Genomic DNA, 18,660 nt, shown 5'->3' with positions numbered 1-18,660 from the left:
CCCTGGCCAGGTCCTGCGGGCTGCCTCTATTACACACGCGTCGGTAGAGCTCTACAGCTAGTGGGAGAAACCCAACTTCAACCCGCCTGAACCAGAAGGACTTAGCTGGCTCACGTACCTGCCCTGTCTCAGGGACCGCTGGCTCGGGCCTCAAACCACAGCATTGCACCGTGGCCTGTCTCCCTCCCACCCTCTGCTGCCGTTTCCCTGGGCTGGCCTCCCTCGGGCTGGCTGGTGCGGTGCTCGGCCGCCTCCACCGCACCAGGCTCACCCACCACCCTTTCCAGTCACGTGGAAGCCTCAATCCTTTTCTCTGCTGGTCCAGTGAGTCTCCTCATTGGCGTATCCTAGGTCATGTGGCCACCTGTGAGCCAATCACTGTGCATGACGGAGGATGCCCTGCTCTGATTGGTCGGCACAGACCTAGACCCAGCCCTGGGGCAGGGGCCGCTGCTCTGAGGACTCCTCACTCCCCGCAGCGCGAAGACTCCCCAGGGAGGATGGAGCCGTCAACTGCAGAGAGGCCAGAGCAAGACATGGCCCAGCCCAGAAATGTGTCCGTCCCCGTCCTCTCCCCGTGGGCGCAGAGCAGGATCGCACCCCCGCGCCCCCTCCCTGGCACAGAGAGGGCACGAGGCCCTGCCTGCCCCGGCGGCCAGACCCGCAAGGACGCGCAGTGAGGCTCACGTGCCCGCCCGGCGCCCCTCACCAGCGCGGTGCCCCTCGCTTGCCCGCAGGCCCGGGTCCGGAAGTTCGGCCCCAAACTGCTGCAGCTGTTGGCGGAGTGGACCGAGACCTTCCCAAGGGACTTCCAGGAGGAGTCGACTATTGGGCACCTTAAGGACGTGGTGGGCCGCATCGCCCCCTGTGACGAGGTGGGCAGCCGGGCGGGGGTCGCGTCACCCTGGGCCCCTCCCGTCCCGGGCCTGCGCCTGTTCCCGGCCCGCACCCCGGGGCCCTCATCTCCCCAACCTGCACACCACGGCCCCTCTAAATCCAGCCCCTTTCGGGCCCATCAAGGAATCAGGCACTGCAGAGCTGGGAGGGAACGCGGAGTCTGGTGACCTCTCCCTGACTGCTCTCACCAATGGCATCAGGTGGCGGGTGAGGGAGGACCCATTCCTGGGCTCTTGGGGCCAGGTGGCCAGGCTGTTGGCCTCTGACCTACTAGGCGGGGCTGGCAGAGCCCTGTCCTGGGCCTTGGCCATGGAGACCTCCCCCCCCGCCCCTCCCCCACTTCCCCTGCAAGAAGGGCTGGGCTGGTGGTCAGTGCTGCTAGGCAGGGACCTGCAAATCAGGGCCAGAGAAGAGTGTCTACAGGATGAACAAAAAAACAGTAGCAAGGAAAATGGCCACATCTGTCCAAGCAGATCTTCCTGAGATCCTCTTTGCCTCCACGGGTAAGCTGCAAACCTTCAGGGTAGGGGCAGAGGAGGGGACAAGACCTCACCCCTGCAGTTAAACCACACCAGGTAAACACAGCCCTTGCCCTCAGGAACCCCAGTGGCTTGGGAGGCCTTAGGTGTGCTGGGCATCAAGTGCTGCTGTGGCCCACACCCGCTTTGCTCTCCCAGCTGTGTTACTCTGAGGAGAACACTGAAGGGTCTCCAAGCCTCACTTCCCTTATGGGCAAAAGGAGGACAAAAATCTTCACCTCCGAGGATTATGGAGCTAGACGTCTCCTGGTGTGTTTAGAAGGGGCAAGTTGATCAGCATCCCGGAATGCCACTGTGGGCAGCACTGGTGTAGCATTACCTGGAAGGGGGAAAGGTGGGAGGGGGCACATGTTGGTCGTCCTGGAAGGAAATGGAACATGGCAAGTTGGTAGCTGGTGACATGCCGCAGAGTAGGTCTGGACATGGCAGAAGAGCTGCGTGTGAGACAAGGGAAAACTGCCAAGACAGGCAGGGCAACAGGAAGCCAAATGCCCACGGCAGACATCACACAGGCTCTGAGGGAGGCACTGCCCGGGGTCACTTCACACAGCAGGCAAATGACTCAGAACTGAGCAGGCAAGTTCCGAGGCTCAGTGAGATGAGAGAGTGGTTTCCTCTTCCTCCTCCCCGTACTTCTACCCTCTTCTGTTCTGCTCCTCATCCCCTCCTCTTCCTCCTCCGCATCCCCTAATCCATCTCGAGATTGTAACATTTGGCTTAGGATGCAGTACAAAACAGGGCCAGGGAACAGTTGATGATTGGATGGGTGGGGGATGGGAACAGTGGAAACAGGGGATGGGGTGCTGGCTGACTGGGAAGACATTTGGCTACTTTTATAGATGAATGTGGGAAAGAATAGGTGACTGGGTAATTGGATAGGCAGGTGGATGCATGGGGTAAGTGGATGTGGAAAGATTAATGGAAAGAAGAGAGGGAGAAACGTAGGAAGGGTGGACAGGTGGGTGGGTGGATGTTTGAATAGATGGAGGGGAAAGTGGGTGGGTGGGTGGGTGGGTGGATGGTTGAACAGTTGGAGAGGAAGGTAGATGGGTGGGTGGGTGGATGGGTGAATAGATGGAGAGGAAAGTAGATGGGTGGGTGGGTGGATGGATGAATAGATGGAGAGAAAGGTAGATGGGTGGGCAGGTGGATGGTTGAATAGGTGGAGCGGAAGGTGGATGGGTGGTGGGTGGGTGAGTGGATGGGTGGTTGAATAGTTGAATAGATAGAGGGGAAGGTGGATGGGTCGGTGGGTGGGAGGTTGAATAAATGGAGGGGAAGATGGATGGGTGGGTGGGTGGGTGGGTGGAAGGGTGAGTAGATGGAGGGGAAGGTGGATGGATGGGTGGGTGGATGGGTGAGTACATGGAGGGGAAGGTGGTTGGGTGTGGGTGGGTGGATGGGTGAGTAGATGGAGGGGAAGGTGGATGGGTGGGTGGGTGGATGGGTGAGTAGATGGTGGGGAAGGTGGATGGGTGGGTGGGTGGATGGGTGAGTAGATGGAGGGGAAGGTGGATGGGTGGGTGGGTGGATGGGTGAGTAGATGGTGGGGAAGGTGGATGGGTGGGTGGGTGGATGGGTGAGTAGATGGAGGGGAAGGTGGATGGGTGGGTGGGTGGGTGGAAGGGTGAGTAGATGGTGGGGAAGGTGGATGGGTGGGTGGGTAGATGGGTGAGTAGATGGAGGGGAAGGTGGATGGGTGGGCGGGTGGATGGGTGAGTAGATGGAGGGGAAGGTGGATGGGTGGGTGGGTGGGTGGATGCGTGAGTAGATGGTGGGGAAGGTGGATGGGTGGGTGGGTGGATGGGTGAGTAGATGGAGGGGAAGGTGGATGGGTGGGTGGGTGGATGGGTGAGCAGATGGTGGGGAAGGTGGATGGGTGGGTGGGTGGATGTGTGAGTAGATGGAGGGGAAGGTGGATGGGTGGGTGGGTGGATGGGTGAGCAGATGGTGGGGAAGGTGGATGGGTGGGTGGGAGGATGGGTGAGTAGATGGAGGGGAAGGTGGATGGGTGGGTGGGAGGATGGGTGAGTAGATGGAGGGGAAGGTGGATGGGTGGGTGGGTGGATGGGTGAGTAGATGGAGGAGAAGGTGGATGGGTGGGTGGGTGGATGGGTGAGTAGATGGAGGGGAAGGTGGATGGGTGGGTGGGTGGGTGGATGTGTGAGTAGATGGAGGGGAAGGTGGATGGGTGAGCAGATGGTGGGGAAGGTGGATGGGTGGGTGGGTGGATGGGTGAGTAGATGGAGGGGAAGGTGGGTGGCTGGGTGGGTGGATGGGTGAGTAGATGGAGGGGAAGGTGGATGGGTGGGTGGGTGGGTGGATATGTGAGTAGATGGAGGGGAAGGTGGATGGGTGGGTGGGTGGATGGGTGAGCAGATGGCGGGGAAGGTGGATGGGTGGGTGGGTGGATGGGTGAGTAGATGGAGGGGAAGGTGGGTGGATGGGTGAGTAGATGGAGGGGAAGGTGGGTGGGTGGGTGGGTGGATGGGTGAGTAGATGGAGGGGAAGGTGGATGGGTGGGTGGGTGGGTGGATGCGTGAGTAGATGGAGGGGAAGGTGGATGGGTGGGTGGGTGGATGGGTGAGTAGATGGAGGGGAAGGTGGATGGGTGGGTGGGTGGATGGATGCGTGAGTAGATGGAGGGGAAGGTGGATGGGTGGGTGGGTGGGTGGATGGGTGAGTAGATGGAGGGGAAGGTGGATGGGTGGGTGGGTGGATGGGTGAGCAGATGGTGGGGAAGGTGGATGGGTGGGTGGGTGGATGCGTGAGTAGATGGAGGGGAAGGTGGATGGGTGGGTGGGTGGATGGGTGAGTAGATGGAGGGGAAGGTGGATGGGTGGGTGGGTGGATGGGTGAGTAGATGGAGGGGAAGGTGGATGGGTGGGTGGGTGGATGGGTGAGTAGATGGAGGGGAAGGTGGATGGGTGGGTGGGTGGGTGGATGGGTGAGTAGATGGAGGGGAAGGTGGGTGGGTGGGTGGGTGGATGGGTGAGTAGATGGAGGGGAAGGTGGGTGGGTGGGTGGGTGGATGGGTGAGAGGGTGAATGTTAGGAGGAAGCAAGGGTAGATGAGTGAATTGACGGTTCTGTTGGGTTGGGGGTCACTGTAAAAGAGGTGGGTGATAGCAGCTGGGTGAAGAGATGGGGACAGGTGGATGGAGATGGATGAGTGAAAGTGAATGGTGGACTGGTGGGTAGGCAAGTGGATTTGTGAGTGGGCAGATGTTAGAAGGAAGGAAGGGCAGAGGAGTGCATTGATGGATCTGGAGTGGGTCACTGTATAAAAGGGGAGGTGGGTGGTAGCACGTGGCTGAAGAAGAGGTGAGTGTGGGGATGGTGGGTGCTGGGTGGATGGTATGCAGGGGGTGAGACCCCAGTCTCCTGTTTTGTTCTCTTTGACCCCCAAGGGTCAGCAGTGAGGTCTGTCATATGACTAGGCAGATTTGACCTGCCTGATGTTGGAGCCATGTCTTGGTGGTGGGGCTGGGGTAAGCCCTGGCCTGGTTCCCCTCGGGAAACTAGTAGCACCTATCCACCTGGAGAACCCATAGGTCTCTCACCAGGCTGTGTAGTGTGGACTGGAATAAGAGTTTCCCAGTCCCAACCTAGGCCCCGGCCAGTAGTGCTTCCCCATGTCTCTGGTGACCTCAAGTTGCCCTTCCACAAAAAAGCATGCACCCCAAAGAGGACCTTCTCTGGGCACTGCCTCTCCTCACTGGGCACTGCTGTGGACTGTGGGTTGTTCCCCTCCTGGTGCAGAACGGTTCGGGATGGAAGAGCCCTGGACCAGACTGATGAGGCAGGGCCTGAGACCCAGCCTGAGCCCACCAAGATCCAGACTCGGAAACCACAGCTGCGTGACCTCAGGCAAGGTGCTTTGCCTCTCTGAGCCAGTTTCCTTATCGGTAAAACAAGATAATACCTGTCCCCACCACGCAGCTTTGCAGCGAGGAGTCCGTGAAGTCAGATGCATGCTTGCTTCAGCACTCGATAAACAAGGGCTACGAGGAGAACAGATGGTTCCCGAAATCAGGCATAGGAGCATTATTTCTTAAGTTTTACAGAACTTTTGTTGTGAAACATTTCAAACATACAAAAGTGAAGAATGGTTACCATGCACTCCTCTGTCCTCATCACGCAACTCCAACAATATTTTGCCGAACTGGTTTGTCCTGTCCCCTCACACATTTTGCTTTCCCACAAGTTAGCTGTAAGCAAACCATAGTACATAGGCTTTGCTTCCAAAATATTTCAGCATTATCTTTTTGAAAGATTTCTCACACAAGGGTGGAATAAAATGATAGAAAGTGCTGTGCACAAGATAATGAGGTGAGCACAGGTCTTTTCAGAGCTGTGTGTCTTTGGGCAAGTTACTTAGTCTCTTTGGGCCCTAAGTGTCTTTCTGTAAAAGGGAGGATGATCGTTCTTCCCTCACAGGGCTATGAGAGAACCACAGAGCTCAGGGCTGCAGAGGAGACAGCAGTGGGCTCCCCATCAGAGTGACAGTGAAAGGTGGCACCTTCCTCTTTCCACCGCCCACTCCCATGTCGTCACTGTGCTCCACACCAGCTCTCGGCAGCTGGAGCAGCACTGGAGAGGGACTGAGGAGGCCATTCTCCATAACTGTGGTTCTGGGGAGTCCCAGGAAGCCTTCCCAGCATCGGGCCACCCTGTGCTGGGCAGCGGACCCAGACAAGTGTCATGGCCAGCCCAGCCTTTGTGGGGCTCCCGGTAGGTTGGACACAGTAGTCAGAGCTCAGGGAGGCCAGTGCCAAGGCTGAAGGAGGCTCAGGGAGCCAGGGAGGACCCCAGTGCTCTGGCCATACCCATTGGGCTGGCCACAGAGGAGGCCGACTCAACAGGCAGCCCCTCTCCAAGGACTGGTCTTGCTTTCTTTTTTTTTTTTTTTTTCTTTTTTTCTCTGAGACGGAGTCTCACTCTGTTACCCAGGCTGGAGTGCAGTGGCGTGATTTGACTCACTGCAACCACCACCTCCTGGGTTCAAGCGATTCTCCTGCCTCAGCCTTCTGAGTAGCTGGGATTACAGGCGTGCGCCACCACGCCCAGCTAATTTTTGTATTTTTAGTAGAGACGGGGTTTCACTATGTTGGCCAGGCTTGTCTCTAACTCCTGACCTCGTGATCTGCCCACCTCGGCCTCCCAAAGTGCTGGGATTACAGGCATGAGCCACCGCGCCCGGCCTGGTCTTGCTTTCTAACTCACTCACACGGACTGTCTGGGGAACTGACCACCGCCCTTTGAGGCTCCCTCTGTGGCAGAGGTGGCAGAAAGCTGACATAGAGGACAAACTAGCGGAGGGAGCAGACCCCCAGGAGCTTCATGAGCTCCTGTGTCAGCTTTCTGCCACCTCTGCCTGTTATTTAGTAGGAGGACATCGGCCCTAGGCTGGCTCAGGAGGGAGTCTCCTAGAATTTCAGAGAACAAAGGCCAGTGCTCATCTGGCCTCATCTGGTCAGGGACAGGGGTTCCAGCTGTGAAATGCCCAGTCCAAGAGAGCTTGGAGGCACCTGGAGAGCCATGGCTGCCATCCAGGCCACCGTCGGACGACTCCGCATTCACAGCCAGCTCTATGCATGCAGCAGATGGCTCATGGAAATAGAAGGAAACGCGGCTCCAGACCACCCAGCCTCCCGGGCAGCCTCCCAACTATGATCAGTGCGGAGAGAGGGCTTCAGCCCGAGGCAGGAGGGGCAAAGTGCTGTTCCACCCCAGCACGGCCTGGTGCTTCCTAAACGTGGACCCACGATAGTGACGAGGGAATGCCTTGACATGCTCGGTGGTTTAGGTCTCTGGCCCTGCCCTTATCTACCAGCGAGATCTCCAAGCTCCTATCCACGAGTGTGGAGAAATCAGTGAGAAAATGAGACGGGGCCAAGGAGCAGGGCAGATAGCATCCCCACACTCAGAGGGGACATAGAAGAGTCAGGAAAGAACAAACAAGCTAGAATCTAACATCACTGGAAAAATCTAAATAAATTAGCAAGCAGGAAAGGATGATTATTTGGAATGAATATTGGTTCATTCAACAGTAACAAATCTTGCTAAAGTGCGTTTTTAAAAAATAAGGCAATCTCGTGGCCCTATCAAGGGGTAGGCACAGACACCCTGCAGCCTTGATTTTGGCACGGGCCTGCAGTCCGCCCTGACACCCTGCTGGAGAGAGCGTCTGCCTGTCAGCAGGTGAAGGCGGTGTTTATCCACGCATTCAGCAGACGCTGGTGGACACCTCCTGTGAGCCAGCTACGGCCCTTCATGAACACAGGGCAGCCCGCAGTTGGCTGTGTGGAGCTTGTGGTCCAGGGAGAAGAGATGCACGGGACAGAATCATTTCCCTGACAGCTCTAAAAGTGGTGTGGCAGAAGGGCTCACAGCACTGAACACCAATGGCCCATCTGGGGAAACAGCACTTGAGCTTCGGTCCAGTGGATGAGGAGAACATGCCAGAAGGGAGAAAGCTGTCCAGATCCTGCCGGGGACATGGGGAGTGGGGACATGGGGAGGGTGGGAAGGAGTCAAAGGGGCAGAGGAGTGACCTGGGTCCAGAGCACAGAAGGGGAGCAAGGGCGCATAGAGGCCACCACGCCTGGCCAGAGCTGACCTCGGGGCCTCAGAATCACGCCAGGACTCCTATCTTTGCACAAGCCATGGAGGCATTTTCAGGAACAGGGAGGCAGCGATCAGATTTGCATTTTGAACAGACCACTCTGGCTACAGGGTGGAGAGGAACCGGCGAGGATGCATTGGGAGCATTAAGGAGGCCAGTGCAGCCAGAGAGATGACAGTGGCCTGGCCTCCAGCGACAGTGGTGGGGTGCGCAGAAATAGAAGAAAATGAACTAGAGAAGGGTGGTGATGGCCTAGAGGGGCATGAGGGAGAGGGCGGGGTCGAGGATGGCACCAAGCCTGTGTGTCTGGTGGCCGACACGCTGTCCACCAACACTGGGGATACCAGCTTTGGACAAGGAGAGCCAACCTCCATTTGCTGTGCTGGGCAAACAGAGGACCGTGGGCCATATGACGGACCACCGCCCATGTGACTCTGGAGATCAGAGGGAGACTGCAGGTGTGAACCAGAATAGCCAGGAGCTAAGTAAGAGTGAGAAGAGAGGCCTAGACCGAGCAGGAAGAACCCCGAACCCCATCATCTCACGATGCTGAACACAGGCAAGCCTGCAGACAGCCCAAGGCAGGAGCAACCAGGAGGCTGAGGCGGAGGTGGCCAAGGAAGACGCAGCCCGAGAAGCGGCCACCGGCTTTGGTGACAGGAGGGCCCAACGAATTGACTGCTAGGAGCGGCAGCCAGGTGAAGTGATCCAGGAGTGAGTGGGAGGTGAGGAGACGAAGCAGCAGGTGTAGCCACTCGTGGGACTCTGGCTATGCCTGGGAGAGAGACAGGAGGTCCATGGAAGGGCCAGGGCCCACAGGGTACTGACCGTGCCCCCCAAGGCTGGCAGTGGCTGCGCCCCACTCCCCATCTTCCCAGCACTGAGATGAAGCCCTGGGAGGCAGTGTGCCGACCACAGTTTTGGACACAGCCTTCCTGAGAGGGGTCGTTCCCTCCATGGGTCCCCCGCCCGCTACCCCGCAGAGGAAGCAGGCCACTTCAGTTACCCAGTGTGGAGCCTAGGTTCCCTGGCCTCTGCTCCCAGCAGTATTCGTCCAGGTCACCCTATGCGACTTCTTTGATAGGACCACTGTCGAGACAATGGGTCATTTCCTCCCACACTGGAATAACAGCTCCACAGGGCTGCAAGATCTGTGCTGCCGCCGCTGTGCTATGAGAGCCCAGCCCTGCTCTGGGCACACAGTGGGTGCGCCGTAAGTGCTCACCCCCACCAGCCAGCTCAGACGCATGGGCTCTTGCTTTGGGCCACATCACGGGCTGGGTACAGGGATGAAAGGCCATGGTCACCCCTCAAGGGGCACCTCCTCTCCCACCGTCAAGGAAAACCTCATTATTTCCCCTCGGAAACCCCTATTTCCAAGGAAGTGCCATCAGACTGGCTGGGTTTGTTAAGGGAGACATCCTCATGTCCTCAAGGGTTTTGGTCTAACTCAGAGTGAGATGCAACCCCCTACAGCCAGGAGCCGGCCTGGGCACTGGCAGGGGCAGTGGTGGGAGCTGGAGCCTGGTCCCCAGCGATGGCGCGCCTTGACTGGACAGGCTGCTGCTCCCAGAGGCCTCGGGAAATAACGAGGGGTGGCAGTCGGCATTATCAGGTCACTTCAGAGATTGCAGGGAGTTTTCCTTCACGCAATTTTGAGACACACAGAACCTGCAGCGAGCAGTAGGCAGATGTGGCATCTGCATGCTGGCTGTGAGAGTCTGGGGGCTCCGATTGCTCCGGGGAGCCTCAGTCAGGGCCCTGGGGTGCTGCTGCTGTCTGAGGACGCTGGAGCCCTGCGCTCTGGTGGCGGGGTTGGGAGTCGTCTGGCACTCCTATGGCAGTGGGCAGCTGTGGCAGAGCCTCAGATGGGAGGAATGGGACAGGACGTGGCTTAACCCTAAGCCTAACTCAGAGCACAGGGGCCAGGTGCAGAAGGCGCCCGGGGGTTAGCCGGGCAGTTGTCCGACTCTTCTATCTGTTGCCCATGGAAGGAACGACCCCTCTCAGGAAGGCTGTGTCCAAAACTGTGGTCAGCACACTTCCTCCCAGGGCTTCATCTGAGTGCTGGGAAGATGGGGAGTGGGGCGCAGCCACTGCCAGCCCTGGGGGGCACGGTCAGTCCCCCGTGGGCCCTGGCCCTTCCACTGACCTCCTGTCTCTCTCCCAGACAACAGCACAGCTGGTCGGGGAAGGCCAAGCTGGGCCTGGGAGATAACAGAGGCACCATTAAAGCCAAGCCAAATGCCAGTCGTCTGCCCAGGGCAGGGCCCATGCCATGTCTCCCTCCTCTCTCCCTTTCTCTGGCTTCCTAGCCGTGCTCACCCCACTCTACCCCACTGCCCCAGACAGCTGCCCCCGGCCCCCGTCACCCTCCCTGACGTGTGCTCCTCTTGGCTCCCACCCACAGATGGGAAGCCCTGCAGCCTTCACCCCAGATCCCTTGCCAGGTGGCCCCAACCTGGCCGGGATTGGGTCCCGTTTTGGGGTAGGGGCAGGTCCTGGCCCCTGTGCTGGTACCTGGCCTTTTCTCCAGAGACCCTGAGGAAAAGACCCTCCCTTTGGAGCCCAGGAGGCTGCCTGGCTCCAGTGTTAGAGATGCAGAGATGGGTGTTCAGGCCTGAGTGCCCCTTTCCACCCACCAGGCATACCGGAAGAGGATGCATCAGCTCCTACAGGCTCTGCACCAGAAGCTGGCGGCTCTGCGCCAGGGGCCCGAAGGTCTGGTGGGTGCCGACAAGCCCATCTCCTACAGGACCAAGCCGCCAGCCTCCATCCACAGGGAGCTCCTTGGTGTCTGCAGCGACCCCTACACACTGGCCCAGCAACTGACCCATGTGGAACTGGTGAGCCGGCCCAAGCCACCTTCCTCACCCGGGATTCAGCAGGACCCACACAGATACATTGTGCCCGCCCTGGCTTCCCAGAGCAGCCCCACAAGCTTGTGAAGGAGGCCCTGGCCTAGCCTCGAGCACGCACTGGGCTCCTTGTGGATGCAGAGGCCAAGGGCCCACCCCAGGGAGAGGGAGGCTGGGGCGGGTTCTTCCCTTTGAGACTGAGGGTTGATGGCGCCCTCCCTGCTCTCCAGGCACTCTTCAGCGCTCCCATGCGCTCGTTATGTCTCCATCGCCTGGCCAGGCAGGCCCTGTACACAGAGGAAACTAAGGCCCAGAAAGGTGAAGCGACTTGCCAACGTCACACAGCAGAAGGGACAGAGCCAGGGTTTGTTCTGACCCAGATGCCATGCTCCTGGCCACCAGCCCCTCCACCCCGCAGAGCAAGCAGGCCACTTCAGTTACCCAGTGTGGAGCCTGGTTTCCCTGGGCGTCACGCCCCATAGCATTGCTCCCTGCCCCCGTGAACCGGGAAAGGAGGGGCTGCCTCCTCCAGGGAAGGCGCTGAGCTCTGTGACAACCTAAAACCAGGTCTCCAAGCCCCAGTGTGGAGGGCAGTTGCAGAGTGACTGTTGTGAGGAGGACTAGGGGCTGGGGCACCACAGCAGGCCCCCCAGTCGACACCCCCTCCCCATACCTTCCCTCTTTTACCCACTCTTCCCCCTTCCCTGCAGGAGCGGCTGCGGCACATCGGGCCTGAGGAGTTTGTCCAGGCCTTTGTGAACAAGGACACTCTGGCCAGCACAAAGGTAAGAGGCTCTTACGGGCTGTCCCAAAAGTGACCCCCACCCAGTGACTGGCCGCTCTCGGGGGAGCCCGCGAGCCTTCTCTGGGCGAGCGCTGGAGTGGCCCAGAGGGGAACAGGTGGGCTCGGGGCGGGGGCCCTGCCCACTCCGCCGCGCCCCTCCAGCTCGGGGGCGGACCACGACAGCCGAGTCCCGAGTCCCCGGAAAGCCTGGACGTGCGGGACGTGGGGGTCACCCACCCAGCGAGGGCGGAGGAGTGGGCCAGGACCCTGGGCAGGGAGGAGGGTGGAGGACCCCCTGGCGCGCTCCGGGACCCCGTGCGCCTTCCCGGTGCGTTTCGGTGGGCGCCAGTGCCCTCCAGCGGCCACGCGGGGAAGCGCGGGTTGCTGCGCGCTGCCCGGGCTGGGTAAGGGAGCTCCTGGGGCCCGGGGCTCAGGACACAGCCCACGCACCCGGATTTCGATCCCGCCCTTCTGGGAGCCCAACCAGCAGGGTGCCGGTGCCTCCAACGGGCTAAATCCAAGCCGGAATGGCAAACATTGTGCCTTCTGCCCTCACACCGAATAAAAGTACAAACTAAATATGAGATGGCATTTTCACTTCTCAGATAAGCAAAAATCACCTAGTAGGTTAGACACATTGTGGAAGGCACACTCCACGTGGCTGCTGTGGTGAAGCTGGCGCAGCCACTTTGGAGGGGAGACTGGCACTAGCATCAACGCTTTAAATAGACTTTCTTGACCCCAACTTTCCATACCTACGAATTTATCCCACAGATGCACACCCATGTACGCGAACATGCACGGACGAAGATATTTGGGATAGACAATGTTTATTATGGCCAAACACTGGGGGCAGATTGCCTTATCACCCATGGGGACTGGATTACAAATTATGAAACATCTATAACTAGAATGCTGTGCAGCTATGAAAGGGAATAAGGTGGACAGAACAGTCTCCAAGACCTATCCGTCCAGGCACTGAGAGAAAACGGTAGAGGGAAGAGCAGGGGCAAGAGTGTGTGACCATTTGGGTAACCAAAAAAAGAGGGTAACACAAAACCATGTATGTTGCCTGTGTCTGTAAGCACTCTCTAGGAATGCTGCCTGCTCTGGGAATTCTGAACAACTGTGGTGCTGGGAGGCAGGAACGGGAGGGAGTTTTTTGTTTTTTGTTTTTTGTTTTTTGTTTTTTTTTGAGACGGATCTCGCTCTGTCGCGCAGGCTGGAGTGCAGTGGCGCGATCTCCGCTCACTGCAAGCTCCACCTCCCGGGTTCACGCCATTCTCCTGCCTCAGCCTCCCCAATAGCTGGGACTACAGGCGCTGCCACCACACCCGGCTAATTTTTTGTATTTTTAGTAGAGATGGGGTTTCACCGTGTTAGCCAGGATGGTCTCAATCTCCTGACCTTGTGATCTGCCCGCCTCGGCCTCCCAAAGTGCTGGGATTACAGGTGTGAGCCACCGCGCCCGGCCGAGATTCTTACAAGATTGTTTGGTTTGGGGCCATTTCCAAATATTACTTTTTTATTGTGAAATACATCAAGACGACACATGACATTTGTTTTATCTCCCCTACTGTAGATGAACATTTGTGTGTCCAGCTTTTTGCTGTTATAAATATTCCCACAGTGGACATTCTTACACCCGCTGGTATACACGAGTGCACACTTTCTCTAGAGTGTCCGTTCTCAAAAGGCTCAGGATCCCTTTATACTCTTAAAAATTATTAAGGATCCCAATTAACTTTTGGTTATATAGACTATATTTATCAATATTTATATTAGCAATTAAGATTACCTTTTTTTTTGAGACGGAGTCTCACTCACTTTTGTCACCCAGGCTGGAGTGCAGTGGTGCGATCTCGGCTCACTGCAACCTCCACCTCCCGGGTTCAAGTGATTCTCCTGCCTCAGCTTCCCTGAATAGCTGGGACTAAAGGTGTACGCCACCACACACGGCTAATTTTTGTATTTTTTTAAATGTTTGTATTTTTATTAAAGACGGTGTTTCGCCATGTTGACCAGGCTGGTCTCAAACTGCTGACCTCAAGTGATCCACCCATCTGGGCCTCCCAAAGTGCTGGGGTTACAGGCATGAGCCACTGAACCTGACCCTAAGATTAATTTTTTAAAATGTTTATTCAAAAATAACAATAATAGCCAAGCAGTGGCCCATTGTTTCAAAATGATCACTTCTAGAATGCCTAAAGAGAAGCAAACGGACTGCTTGAGCCCAAGAATTCAAGTCCAGCCTGGGCAACATAGATAGCAGGAACCCATCTCTCTAAAAACAAAACAATAAAAACCCATTACATGGTAACATAAATAACATAGTTTATGAAAAATAATTCTTTTTTCACAATAGGAAATTACTGAGAAGAGTGGCATTGTTTTATAGTATTTTTTACAAGTGTCTTTACTGTCTGACTTAATAGAAGACAGCTCGATTCTTTTCTCTGCTTCTGCATTCTGTCTCTTGACATAGTTTTTTGGTTGAAGAAAATCCAACCTCACACCAATAGGTAGCTGGAAAAGGGAGGAGTATTTTACCACCTTTTCAGATAATTGTGAATATGCTTCTTTGATACCACACTAAAACTCAGCAAGTGATAGCTTTTGAAGATTAACTACAACATGAAATCTGAAAAGATACCAGTGAACTTTCTGTACTCTGATGTTGAAAGCCATTGATCTGTCTTGAATCTTGATGCACAATTTTGTGACATCAGACATTGGTCATACGGGAAAATATGGGTTCACTGTGTTAGGCAGATCTTCCAAATGTTGGCACATTTCGTAGTACAACATTTTAGAAATCACATGATTATCACTCTTAGTCTCATTTTTAAGTCTGTAAGTATTGGGAAGCTGTCAGACTCACAGAGGCAGATATGTGTCTTACAAGTTCCCAGTTTCCTCTTGAAAGCCTTAATTTTATCATTGGCAACAAATATTGTCAATTATTCTCCTTTTATAAATGACTAAGCCAAGAACTTTCAGTTTTTATTTTTTAAACATCATTTAACAAGAAAAACATTCAACCAAATTAAAAAGAATTAGGTTGGATTAATTTGCAATAAAATAATCACCTTAAAATATCAGCCCTTCTATTTAGGGCCAAGGAGCCCAGTAGTTCCTGTTTGGACGGCAGAATTGCGCAATTATTTTTACCTATATCTGATGGCACAAAAAAATAAGTCTTACAACTTCCACTGACACCTTCCCCCCCTCCAGAGTAGATAGAGTTCATACAATTGCATCTTAGGTCAGTACTTAGGCTCTTAAAAATCATCTTACATTTTAAAATATAATACAACTACTCTGGTAACAAGAATACTTACAAATACCTTAGGTGATTGCATGACACATTAGACTGCTCAAAGAAACAGCAAAGATGAAAAATAATGTACAAGGATTATAGTCCCTTGTTTATAGAAACCATCCAAATAAAATATTTTCCCTAATTTCAATTGTTCTTCTTTAAATGACAGGTTCGTTTTGTTCATTTTCAAGGAAATATCAGCCAAACACTGAAGTCTCAATTACCACAGTAGGTCTAGGAGTCCTTCTTTAGAGCAGAAACGGTACTCCAAGAAAACAGTGGCCCGTTCAGCTCACGAGTGAACGAAGTGCTTTCCCTCAAGACAGCCGGCACACTTTCTGTATGCAACAGAAGGGCTCCATGTGCACAAACCGTTATGTCACATAGAATATGGAAAACCTCAGAAATCTAGACTGAATAAAAGTTAAAAGTTTTGCCTTGTTTAGGGCATTCTTAAGTCACACTCCCTTTTTTCTTCTTCTGGGCGATTTTCCCCACCATTGCTTTTGCACCATCGGTACAAATTTCAACACAGTGGAAAAGGCAGTAACATTGTATTATTATGAAAATAGCCAGCTGGGTGCGGTGGCTCACGCCTGGAATCCCAGCACTTTGGGAGGCCGAGGCTGATCACGAGGTCAGGAGATCGAGACCATCCTGGCTAACATGGTGAAACCCCGTCTCTACCAAAAACACAAAAAAACTATGCGGGTGTGATGGCGGACGCCTGTAGTCCCAGCTACTTGGGAGGCTGAGGCAGGAGAATGGCGTGAACCTGGGAGGTGGAGCTTGCAGTGAGCCGAGATCGCGCCACCGCACTCTAGCCTGGTCGACAGAGCGAGACTCCATCTCAAAAAAAGAAATAAATAAATAAGCACAGGACTCCATATTTTTCCATTACCTCCAGTGTGTATTTATTGTATGTCCTGTCTGCTTGTTGCTGGTTTAATGAATGTAATTTACTTTTGTATATCAAGTTTAAATTTGACAATATCGTAAATTCTAATAATTTGTAATTATTAGACAATATCGTAATTCTAATAATTTGTATTCTTTGGGGTTTTTCACATAGGCAAATACATCTGGGAGTAATGACAGTTTTGTTTCCTCCTTTCCAATCCTTATTCTTTTGAGTTCTGTGGTAGTCATAGCGTAGAACCCTCCACTAATAGGAATTAGACAAGAGTGATCGATAGACTTTAATCTATCATTTTAAATCTCTGAAATGTTGAGATTGTTTGTTATTGCAGAGTAACACTACCAAATCTAACTTTTTTGTTTTTTGTTTGTTTGTTTGTTTTCTTGAGACGGAGTTTCACTCTTGTTGCCCAGGCTGGAGGGCAATGGCACGATCCCAGCTCATTGCAACCTCCGCCTCCCGGGTTCAAGCAATTCTCCTGCCTCAGCCTCCCGAGTAGCTGGGATTATAGGCATGTGCCACCACGCCCGGATAATTTTGTATTTTTAGTAGAGACGAGATTTCTCCATGTTGGTCAGGCTGGTCTCGAACTCCCGACCTCAGGTGATCTGCCCGCCTTGGACTCCCAAAGTGCTGGGATTACAGGCATGAACCACTATGCCCAGCCTGACTAACTTATTGTGCTAACTTGCACCTCTGGTACAATGTCAAATAGAAGTATTGATAGCTGGCATCTTTATTTTATCCTGATTTTCAAAGGAACGCTTTTAACGTGTCCCAATAGAGTATGATGTTTGCTACAGGATTTCTTTAGACGCCTATTATCAGCTTAAGGAAGTATCTTGTTCCTTCCTAGTTTTCTGAGAATTCTCATCATGAATGGTTGTTAAATTTCATTTATTTTTTCTGGATCTGTTACTCACATATTCTCTTCTCCTTTAAACTGTTAGCTGATTATTTATATTAGTTTTTAAAATAAATGTTTCTTTTGTTTGTTTTGGGTTTTTTGTTGTTGTCGTTGTTATTGTTGTTTTCGAGACAGAGTCTTGCTCTTTTTCCCAGGCTGGAGTACAGTGATGTGAACACAGCTCACTGCAGCCTCAACCTCCCGGGCTCAAGTGATCCTCCTGCCTCAGCCCCCCAAGTAGCTGGGACTACAGGCACATGCCTCCATACCTGGCTAATTTTTGTATTTTTTGTGGAGACACGGTTTCACCATGTTTGCCCGGACTAGTCTAGAACTCCTGAGCTCAAGAGATCTGCTCACATTGGCCTCCCAAAGTGCTGGGATTACAGGTGTGAGTCACCTCACCTGGCCTAGTTTTTTATTGCTGTTGTTGTTGTTGTTTGAGATGGAGTTTCGCACTTGTTGCCCAGGCTGGAGTGCAATAGCACGATCTCAGCTCACTACAACGTCTGCCTTCCGGATTCAAGAGATTCTCCTGCCTCAGCCTCCCAAGTAGCTAGGATTACAGGCGCCCACCACCAAGCTCAGCTATTGTTGTATTTTTAGTAGAGATAGGATTTCACCATGTTGGTCAGGCTGTTCCCGAACTCCTGACCGCAAGTGATCCACCCTCCTCGGCCTCCAAAAGTGCTGGGATTACAGGCGTGAGCCACTGCGCCAGGCTGTTCTTTTAATCAATGTTGAACCAACTTTGCATTTCTGAGACAAACGAAACTGGGATAAATGAAATCATTATCTTTTTCACACATCCCTGGATTTGGTTTGCTAATGTTTTAGGATTTCTGCAACTATAATTGTCAGTGAGACTGAACTGTTATTTCCCCTTCTGACACTGTTCTTGTGTAGTCTTTGTTTCTCTTACCCTGATGTCTATTCTTCCTGAAAGACTGGAATTACTTGTTCTTGGAGCATTTTGTAGAATTAGCCAGTGGAACCATCTAGGCTTGGTATTTTCTTTCTTTTTTTTTTTTTTTTTTTTTGAGACAGAGTCTCGCTCTGTCACCCAGACTGGAGTGCAGTGGCGCGATCTCAGCTCACTGCAAGCTCTGCCTCCTGGGTTTACGCCATTCTCCTGCCTCAGCCTCCCGAGTATTTTCTGTGAGGGATGACTTTCATGTACTGATTTAAGGTTATTCTTGTTTGTTTCTTTGTTTATTCTTGTTATCGATTTAATGGTTATAGGACTATTTAGGTTTTATGTTTCTTCTTTAGTCTGTTTTGTAATTTATATTTTTCTAGGAATTTGGCCATTTCTACTAAGTTTCCAAATTTATAGACATAAAATTATTTGTAATATCCTCTAGGTATCTTTTTAATTTCTTCACATCTACATTGACCCATCTCTAGTATTTTGATTATTTACACCTCTCTTTGTTTCTTTATCAATCTTATCCAAGGTTCATCAATTTTATTAATATTTTCAAATAAAGATCTTTTGACTTTGTTGATTCTGTAGATTGTAGTTTATTTTACTATTTCATTTCTTTCTTCTCTACTCTTTATTATTTTCTTCCATCTACTTTCTTTGGATTTATACTGTTGTTCTTTTTCTAGTTTCTTATGTGGATGTTCAGCTTGTTTTTATCCTTCTTTTCTAATAAAAGCATGAAAGATGATTTCTCTTTACATAAATTTTTATTTACAGCCTCCAAGTTTTATTTTTTAACATTTTCATTATCATTCTAATTCCATTATGATTTCGTCTTTGAAACATAGATAATTTAAAAAATTTTTCTGTTTCTGAACA

At 52.8% G+C, this 18,660-nt stretch overlaps 1 protein-coding gene across 1 annotated transcript in view; it reads left to right on the top strand.

Annotated features, from left to right (window-relative positions):
- The window catches only part of RASGEF1C (RasGEF domain family member 1C), a 107,421-nt gene that overhangs the window by 72,015 nt on the left and 16,746 nt on the right, over positions 1 to 18,660 (top strand). Inside the window, exons 4-6 of the mRNA XM_054489157.2 lie at positions 738 to 875; positions 10,709 to 10,909; positions 11,632 to 11,706. Of these exons, the coding sequence (XP_054345132.1) occupies positions 738 to 875; positions 10,709 to 10,909; positions 11,632 to 11,706 (414 nt within the window). The remainder of the gene's footprint in view (positions 1 to 737; positions 876 to 10,708; positions 10,910 to 11,631; positions 11,707 to 18,660) is intronic.

This window comes from Pongo pygmaeus, chromosome 4 (genome assembly GCF_028885625.2).
Source record: "Pongo pygmaeus isolate AG05252 chromosome 4, NHGRI_mPonPyg2-v2.0_pri, whole genome shotgun sequence".
NCBI lineage: Eukaryota > Metazoa > Chordata > Mammalia > Primates > Hominidae > Pongo > Pongo pygmaeus.
This window is presented reverse-complemented; position numbering and strand designations above follow the sequence as displayed.